This window comes from Orycteropus afer, unplaced genomic scaffold, assembly GCF_000298275.1.
Source record: "Orycteropus afer afer isolate SDZICR_OR568_19922 unplaced genomic scaffold, OryAfe1.0 scaffold00002, whole genome shotgun sequence".
Taxonomy (NCBI): domain Eukaryota; kingdom Metazoa; phylum Chordata; class Mammalia; order Tubulidentata; family Orycteropodidae; genus Orycteropus; species Orycteropus afer.
This window is the reverse complement of record NW_006921589.1, coordinates 366,749-376,616: the sequence shown is the minus strand read 5'-3', so window position 1 is coordinate 376,616 and position 9,868 is coordinate 366,749. Positions and strand designations below refer to the sequence as shown.

Genomic DNA, 9,868 nt, shown 5'->3' with positions numbered 1-9,868 from the left:
TCCCTCAAATATGATGGTGAAATTAGGAGATTTCCAGATAAGCAGAGACTAAGGGAATTTGTTAAAACCAGACCAACCTTACAAGACATGCTAAAGGGAGTCCTTTTAACGGAAAACCAAAAATAGCAAATAACAGCCAACCATTAATACATAAGATGACATAACCCAAAAACCACAGCTGTGGACATATCCCAAGTAAAATGAGCTTACAAGATTATAAACAGGGAACAAGAAACATCAATTGGCAAGTAAGGACAACTACAAACAAAAAGAGGGAAAAGACTATGTAGTTACAAAACTTGGATTGAATAAGAAAACAAAACCCATCAATATGCTGCCTACAAGAGACACATCTTACACACAAAGACAAAAATACACTAAAAATCAAAGGTTGGAAGAAGATACCAAGCAAATGCCAACTGTAAGAGAGCAGGAGTGGCAATATGGTGATTCCTTCAAAAGTTGGAATTAGAAATACCATTTGACCCAGCCATTCCATTACAAGGTATATACTCTAAAGAAGTGAGAGCCATGACAAGAACAGATACATGCACACCCATGTTCATCGCAGCACTATTTACAATAGCCAAAACGTGGAAACAACCTAGATGTCCATCACCTGAGGAATGGAAAACCAAACTATGGTACATACACACAATAGAATATTATGCAATGCTAAAGAATAATGTAGAATCTGCAAAACACCACATAACGTGGATGAACTTGGAGGACATTATGCTGAGTGAAATAAGTCAATCACAAAAGGACAGATATTATATTAGTCCGTTATTGTAAAAGTTAAGGAAACGTTTATCTATAGAAGGAAATTTTCTTTGTTGGTTACCAGGGGTGGGAGGGTAGGGGTGGGAACACTGTTAGACAGATAGAGATAAGTATTGATTTGGGTGAAGAGAAGGGCAGTATACCAAATGTGAGTGACCAATATGGCAGCATTGAGGAAGAGAAAGACATAGAGAGGTACATGGGAGGTACAGACAACAAAGATGAACCCTTTTGCACATACAGTACTGCATTTTCAGTGAAGGCAAGCATGGGTATATGGGTGGATAGATGGGTGGACAGGCTGAACTATTAGGTATGTCTATGAAATGAGGATTATATCCAAGAACATGTATAGGGTTGGCAGACAATGGTCCTATAAGTTTATGTGAATGATCAGAATTCCCAGGTGTATAGTAGAGGTGACAAGGGGTAAGGTTGTGGTCACTGCTTGGTCACAGCCAGCTACCCAGAGGGACCAAGTAGTTGAACCTGTGGGCTTGGGACCATAGTCGCAGGGGACATCAAGCTCAATTGGCATAACATCCTATACAAAACATTGTTCCACCTCCTACTTTGGCGAGGAGCAACTGGGATCTTAAAAGCTAGCAAGCTGCCATCTAGATGCAATGATAGGTCTCTCCTTGTCCAGAGCAAAGAAGAATGCAAAATCATTTGGAGAAAAAAAAAGGTGGGGGGGTACCAGTTTTGCTGGTCCAACAGAGCCTGGTGGAACCACTGAGACTATGGCCCCTAGCTGCCCTTCAGTTAGGAATTGAACCCACACCTTTGATTTCCAGCCAAACAAAAGACTGGCATATGAGTTGAACATTTACCTGAGGTAGATACACTCCTTGGAGAGAACAATCATGGGAGAAACAAGGGCTGCTTATGCACAGGGAGACAGGTCAGGGGGCAGGAGTGCATGGAGGGATGGACACAGGGAAGAGATAACTATGGGGAGGAAGTGGGAGGGGAGCTGTTGCATTGTGGTAAATTGTCATGAGACAAAGTGTGTATGAACTGCTGTATGGAAACTGAATTTGCTCTGTAAATCTTCACCCAAATCACAATAAAAAGAAAGAAAGAAAGAAAGAAATCAAATGATATATAGCATTGCATGAATCTGTGGCAAAAGACCTCCTTGAAGTGTTAAAAAGCAAAGATGTCACTTTGAGGACTAAGGTGTGTTTGACCTAAACCTTGGCAATTTCAATTGCTTCTTATGCATAAGAAAGCTGAGCAATGAATAAAGAAGACCAAAGAGGAACTGATGCCTTTGAATTATGGTGTTGGTGAAGAATATTGAATACACCATGGAATGTCAAAAGAATGAACAACTCTGTCTTGGAAGAAGTACGGCCAGAAAGCTCCTTAGAAGTGAGGATGGTGAGACTTGTCTCACTTATTTTATACCTGTCATCAGGGGGGACCAGTCCCTGGAAAAGGACATCATGCTTGGAGAGTGGAGGGTCAGCGGAAAAGAGGAAGGCACTCAACAAGATGGATTGACACAATGGCTGCAACCGTGGGCTCAAGTATAGCAAGGATCGTGAGGATAGTGCAGGACCAGGCAGTGATTCGTTCTGTTGACGTGGGGTTGCTATGAGTCGGAACTGACTCAACAGCACCCAACAACAACATGTACCGTGTGTGTGTGTGTGTGTGTGTGTGTATGTAAGTTGGGTCACATTGTAAAATGTATTTGTAATTGAAACTATTTGATGTCATGACACTGGAAAGGTCATGCATGTGACTAACATTCCTGCTAACACATAAACATATGAATTCAGGAAAATACAAAAAGTACTTCTTATGGCCAAAAATGAAAACCTAAGTACTAAGAAGTAATTGCATTTGGTGAGCTGTCCATAAATAGCTATCCTTTCTCTTTTTCTTCCTATTCTCCTTTAAGACAGAATATTATGACACATACCTGGAAAAGGGCAATGAAGGAAGTCCAGGCCCACGTGGGCCCAAAGGAGCTCGTGGCCCACAGGGTGAGAATAAATTTCTTCCTAAAGCGTTTGCTCATAATTTCCCTGACTTTCTGCAAAGGTAATGTGTAGCATGTGTTTGTAGACCTAGAACTTCTTAAAAAAAAAAATTGTAATTGTTGTTAAAATACATATACCATATAATTTGCCAATTCAATGTTTTTCATATGTACAGTTTAGTGACACCAATTACATTGTGAAACTATCACCAATAATCATTGCCCACATTTTCCATCACTATAAACAGAAACTCAGTGCTTCCTAAATAATGTCTCCCCTACCCCTTTTTTTTCTTTTGGTCCCCTAATTTTCATAGGTGGTAGAGTGTTTTGAGTTACCTTCATATCATAAGGCATCAAGTGCTGGCCAGTACCTCTCATCCCTGGCTGCCCACGAATCCCTGGGTACTTCTGAATGATACTATGCCAAAGCCTATCCCCTGAGATTCTGATTTAACTGATTTAAAGGAAGATCCTGGGCACTGTGTTGTTATGTGCCATCGAGTTGGACCTGACTCATAGCGACCCCTCCTTGGGTTTCCAAGGCAGTATCATTATGGAAGTAGATTGCCCAACCTTCTTCTCCAGGAGTGGCTAATGGGTTTGAAATGCCAGGCTTCTGGTTAGCAGTCAAGCACCTTAGGTGATATGCTAACCTGGGCACTGTAGATTTTTTAAATTCCCTAGATTATTATAATGTACCACCAGGAGTGAGACCACTGATCTGGGCAAATTGTTAACATAGACAAGATTTCAAAAGAATTTTACTTAAAATGGTAAAAATTCTCAGTGTGTTTAAATAAATGGACAGATAAATATAGATACGGTTTTTTAAAGATCTACTATACCTGTCTTGTGGCTGTAGAGTCAGTTTCAGCTCATAGCACCTATAGTACAGAGTAGAACTACCCCATAGGGTTTCCAAGGCTCTAAATCTTTATGGAAGCAGACTGCTGCATCTTTCTCCTGTGGAGTGGCTGATAGATTCAAATTGCCAACCTTCTGGTTAGCAGCCAAATGCTTAACTACTGCATCACCAGGGCATCTTAAAATCTGCTGATGTGAAAGAGGACTCTAAAACTGAGGAGCTGGACATAAGTAAAATGGCTGACACAGGTCTGAATCAGACTCCATTTTATCCTAGACCTCTGCTTCTGCTTTTTAGAGTAGTGACCCATGACTACACTCTTGACCAAAATAACTTGTTCTGCAACATTCTGACGGAGGTGGCCTACTTAGAACGTGGCTGGAACCAAGTCTGGAATGCAGGAAACTAAGGTTAAGATTGAGTACCCCAGCCAAGAGAAATTCTCGATAAGTGATTCTTAGGGCGTGTGGTGAGTGCCAACCAACTAAACGCACCCTACCCAGAACTCTTTCTGCACCCTATACAAAGTTCTGATACAAGACATGCACTCTTTTGAACTTTCATTTTGGCGCTTCCCAATTTGCAAATCTTTGAATCCAAATGAAACTGTAAACTGCTCACCCTTATCAGAGAATTAGAACACCAGAATGTTACATGTGGAATGGCTTAGATAAATAATCCACCAAAGTGCAGCCCCTTGAGGTGTTAGCTGGATTTTTTTTTTTTTTCCTTTCATCTAAACTCCCAGCAAACTGCAAACACAGAGCAGGTTTTCAGTAGATCTCTACTGAATTATGGGAAAGTGATAAGAAGGTAAGATTTACTTCTGAGTTTTAAACATCTCAGAATGGTGTCCTCTCCGTAATTTGTCTGTATAAAGAAGCAATGTTTTCCATTATTTATCTATGTGAGAGTAGAATGAGTGTGTGAAATATATTTATTGTTAAGTATTATTATATTGTCATTCTACATGCCAAAAAGTGGGGGGAAGGGGGGAAGGGAGGAGCATTTGTATCTTTTGTAAGCAATTAACTAACATTATGTATTTGCAGGTCCCAGTGGTCCCCCTGGAGTTCCTGGAAGTCCTGGTATGGACATGTTTCTTAGGAGACACATAGAAATGCTATTCAACAGGAAAATACACTGCACCCTAGTCAGTTTGCATTGTTTTACATAAGACAGATGTATCATTAATTTATCCATAATTGTTACCAATTTCTAAACTATTATCTTTGAGACTTAAAGTGAAAGAGGTAGTGGAAGATTTTATAGACATGTTCTTCTTTATTTCTTAATGGTTTTAACTCAGTGCAAAGCCCTTAGTGTCTAAGAACTTCCACAGTAACTTTAGAGTATGAGCAGACACTTGGAAACTCAGAAGAGGCTCTGAGATTGAAAACAGTAATTGTGTGCTGACTAGGTTGATTGAAAATGATAATTTTCATAAGGTATCACAAGTTGCATAAGGGCACACACATTTTACCTGTTAAGTTCAAAGTTAAAGTTTTTAATTTTGCAATATATTGTTTATGGATGCATGGATCATTCCTGGGAAGTGTTTGAAAAAAAAAAAAGTGCCCATAAGTCATTAGAGTGGTTGCCTCTCGGGAGATAAAGAGAAGAGGAGCATCAGGACTGGAAACACAGCAGCCTCAGTTGTACCTGTAATGTGTCATTTTTAAAAGGAAAGCAAAAAAATGGAAAAGAGAAGGCAGACATTTGATAAACCAGGGTGGCAGGAGCTGTAGCATTCACATATTTTTCTCTTTATGATTTTATATATTTAAAGCGATTTCAAAATTTTGAAATGAGTTACTATTAGACAGATTACAGGATTATATGTATAGTGTAATCCCATTGTAAACAAAACAGGTAAGTAACTAGAAAATATTGTGTGGACTTGTATATGCATGTAAAATTATATGACTACTAACCGTGAGTATCCTTTAACATTTGTTGTTGTTGTTGTTGTTGTTGTTATGTGCCATCGAGTTGGATCTGACTCATAGCGACCCCTCCTTGGGTTTCCAAGGCAGTATCACTATGGAAGTAGATTGCCCAACCTTCCTTCCGAGGAGTGGCTGGTGGGTTTGAACGGCCTGCCTTCTGGTTAGCAGTCAAGTGCCTTAGCCACTATGCTACCAGAGCTCCCATCCTTTAACATTAGGATAGGGCAAAAGGAAATTTAGGGCTCTGGCTAAGCATGAAGGAAAACTTCCTTCTCCCTGCCTGGCCCCAAGTAATGAACAGGCTGCTTTAAGAAAACCAGTGGGTAAAAAATGCAAAACTCTGAAACTAATACCAGTCCCAAGGGTTTGTCTTCAAGTTCGAACAGTAAGAAATAATCAGATATTACCCCCACTTGTTTCTCAGCCCTTTGGTGGGGACGTCTGTCTTCTCATCTGCTCACTTGTTAAACTGTTCCCAAGGGAGATGGCCCCCCTCCTTACCACCCTCCCCATCTTAGAAAGGCAGAAAATGGGTTTTGTACCCCCTTCCCAGGAGAAACCTGCCTTCCCCACCTCACTCTTTATACCTAAGATGATTGCAGGAATAAAGTCCCATGACAACTTTCTCTTTCTCGTTTGTAGCACTGATAGGCAGATATTCTCTCTCCTCTAATAAAAGAAAATAAAAATTCCAAAATGTATTCAATACATTTTTATTTTTATAATGCATGTATTCAAGGATTTCTCATTATCTTTTTAAACAAAAGACGACAGTGCATCCCGGACTCTGTTTCAGAGCCTTGTAACAAGCCAGACGGTCTGGTGGGAGTGGAGCGTTGTGACCATTGCTCTTCCCGTTTCACAAGCCCACACACACAGATGGAGGAAGCAAAGGCACACACCTCTTATTTTACGTGCTTTATGTACCTCTAACTGGTGCAGGTTTGGAAATAAGAATATATCACATTTTGTAAGTAAAAGATAAAATGTATTAGGAAAAAGTGAAATACAATAAAATGATTCTTTTCTCTCAGGGTCATCAGAGCCTGGCCTGAGAGGGAGCTCTGGACCACCAGGCATGAAAGGAAGCAAAGGGGAACAAGGACCCCCAGGAGCCAATGCAGTGGGGCCTCCTGGGTCCCAAGGTTGTCCTGGTTCACCAGGCCCTGTGGGGCTGCCAGGACCCCCAGGACCACCAGGTAATGGTGCCTAATGGAACCTCTTTTGTGTCTATTGTCCATTGACAGATGTGTGCAGATCAGGGCAATGGACCTTCCCCTTAGCTTGGCCATCAGTCTGTGTGGTTTCCCTGAGTCATCTTTTGGACTGAGATTCATTTTATAAGCTATCTGTTGGCAGTACTGTGATGGATGAAGGCTTGACCACTGTAGTACATTTGTCGTCTGAGTTGCCCAGAAAGCAGAACGGGAGGCAGGAACAAGGGGAGTGAGGCAGGGAAGGGAGGATGGTTATCATGTTGTCTTCACCAAGTGCAACTGTTTGCTCAGTGCTTTGAGCCAATCTTTAAGAAGCTGTGTAATTTGGTCTCAGGACCTAGGGAAGAAAACTGAAAAACAAACCAGGTTCCGTCAAATCGACTCTGACACATGACTACCCTGTGTGTGTCAGGCCTTTCTTCTGAAGTGCGTCTGGGTGGACTAGAACCTCCAACCTTTCAGTTAGTAGCTGAATTCATTAACCGTTTGAATCACTCAGGGACTCCCAAGGTGTAGGTTTAGTATTCTTGTTTTATCATTGACATGCTTGATAGCAGGGATGATGCTATTAATGAATGCTAAAGACAGGATCTGGCCCCGGCGCCCCACAATGCAACAGCCCCCTGCCTGGAGGTGCCATGTTCTTCTCGCCTTGGAGATGGTGCCTGCTGTGCTCTCAGACCCGCTCTTAGGCCTTATTGCCTATCTTCTCTTCTTTAACCAACACCCACATTGTCCATTCATCAGAGCTTCAAGTCCAGGTCCTCTAGAAAACTTTTACGGAACCCACATGCTGTAACAGCAAAGCTACCCCAGCCATAGAATTTCAGATTACCTTGTCTTTATTTGTTGGTTTCCCCTATAAAGGGACAAAACTCTCAAAGATCAGAGCTTATGTCATGTTTCCTGTTTTAAGTCCAGAATATAGCATGGAGGATAGAACATTATCCAAACCAAACTCACTGCTGTAGAGTCAATTCCAACTCATAGCGACCTCTCCTTTGGTTTCTGAGGTGGTATCTCTATGGAAGAGGATTACCCAGTCTTCCTTCCAAGGAGTGACTAGTGAATGGGTTTGAGCTGCTAGCCTTCTGGTTAGCAATCAAATGCCTTAGACACTACACCACCAGAGCTCCTATGGAACATTACAGGTGCTCAAATATTTGTTGAATTAAGTATGAAAGGAGTGTGGCAATGTATCCATTGTGGTTAGTTGCCATGAGGTGGATTCTGACCAATGGCAACCCCAAGTGTACAGAGTAGAACGTGCTCCATGGGATTTCAAGGCTGGGATCTTTCAGAAGCAGATCACCAGGCCTGTCTTCTGAGACCTCGGAGTGGGTTCAAACTGCCTACCTTCCAGATAGTAGTTGAGTATTGAAAGGTTTGTGCAATTCAGGGACTCTTGTGAAAATCTGTTAATGCAAGCATATGTATAAATATTCATTACACAGAAAACTTGCATCCAATTTTCTGTTTAAAGATTACTGTCTAGTCATTCATTTTAAAGATGGAGAAAGCTGGGTCACACAGTGGGCATTCTCAGATGGTCAAGCAGACATCACATGACACACACGAAATTCCAACTAAATTAAATGTTTCCACTGTTACTTGTTGCTCTGAAATTTGGACCAACTACAGAGACTGTTTTTAAATATGTACTTTCATCCTATATTTGAAATGGCAAGACTTGGACACCAAAAATTAGATCATGAAACGTGATTTACCAACTTAAGAGAATTGTCTACTCACCGTAACGTTACACTGGCAGAGATATGAGAGGACCAGCATTAGCTTCTTGAGCTGCTTTATGAATGACAAAATCAGTTGGTGTGGACAAGCAATGAGGAGCTAACAGGTGACACCCTGAATCAGAATTCATCCTACACTCCCTATTTACTGAGCATCTACAATGTATCAGGAATGTACAATGACCAGAAAACACACCTGAGTTAGATTTGATCCTTTGCCTCAGGTGCCAAAGGGATAGTCTTGGAATAATTGGAAATGACTGAGATGACATGGGTTGCTTATGAGAACAGAAATGCCATGTAATGAGCTTGCAAATAGCAACTACAGCAGTATCAAAAAAAAAAAATAATAATAATCTCATCTGTGGCATGTAAAGGAGTTTTGGTGGTGTAATGGTTAATACTAACCAAAAGGTTGGTGGCTCAAAGCCACTAGCCACTCTGCAGAAGAAAGATGAGGCAGTCTGCTTCTGTAAAGATTTGTAGCCTTTGAAACCTAATGAAGGGCGCTATGAGTCAGAATCAACACAATGGCAGTGAGTTTGATTTGGTTTATATCATGTAAAGGAAAGTGCTGGTCAGCCTCACCAGACTTTTCAGCTACAGGCACCCTTTAAAAGGCTCAATTTCAAATACAAAGATGGGAAAATGCTTATAAATCATATGTATATTAAAACACTTGGTAATTGGGGAAAAAAAACATGCAAACAAGTGGCTTTGGTGTTATATTTTTATAGGTGACATTGTCTCTTGCAAGGGTCCTCCTGGAGACCGTGGTGTTCCGGGCCATCTAGGGCCTCCGGGAATCCCAGGACGTGATGGAGCTAAAGGTTGGTTTAATCAATGGTATCACTCCCCTAGGAAAAGCCATTTTCATCATTGTTATTATCCCTGATTATTTTCCCAAAACAACAGTGATCCCAAACAGCAATCAGTCACTGATGGTTTCTTTCACCAAAGAATTGTTGTTCTTGTTGTTGTTGTTAGGTGCCGTCAAGTCGGATCCGACTCATAGAGACCCCTCCTTGAGTTTCCAAGACGGTATCACTACGGAAGTAGATTGCCCAATCTTCCTTTCGAGGAGTGGCTGGTGGGTTTGAACCGCCCACCTTCTGGTTAGCAGTCAAGTGCCTTAGGCACTACGCAATCACCAAAGAATTAGCTAAAAGAATTTATCTCCAAATTCATAATTGATTTAGCACCCATGCAATGGTGCCTAAGGCATTGACTGCTAACCAGAAGGCTGGCAGTTCAAACCCACCAGCCACTCCTCGGAAGGAAGGTTGGGCAATCTACTTCCGTAGTGA

At 41.4% G+C, this 9,868-nt stretch overlaps 1 protein-coding gene across 1 annotated transcript in view; it reads left to right on the top strand.

Annotated features, from left to right (window-relative positions):
- The window catches only part of COL4A3 (collagen type IV alpha 3 chain), a 161,049-nt gene that overhangs the window by 103,925 nt on the left and 47,256 nt on the right, over window positions 1-9,868 (top strand). Inside the window, exons 19-22 of the mRNA XM_007935513.1 lie at window positions 2,696-2,780; window positions 4,697-4,732; window positions 6,628-6,792; window positions 9,299-9,391. Of these exons, the coding sequence (XP_007933704.1) occupies window positions 2,696-2,780; window positions 4,697-4,732; window positions 6,628-6,792; window positions 9,299-9,391 (379 nt within the window). The remainder of the gene's footprint in view (window positions 1-2,695; window positions 2,781-4,696; window positions 4,733-6,627; window positions 6,793-9,298; window positions 9,392-9,868) is intronic.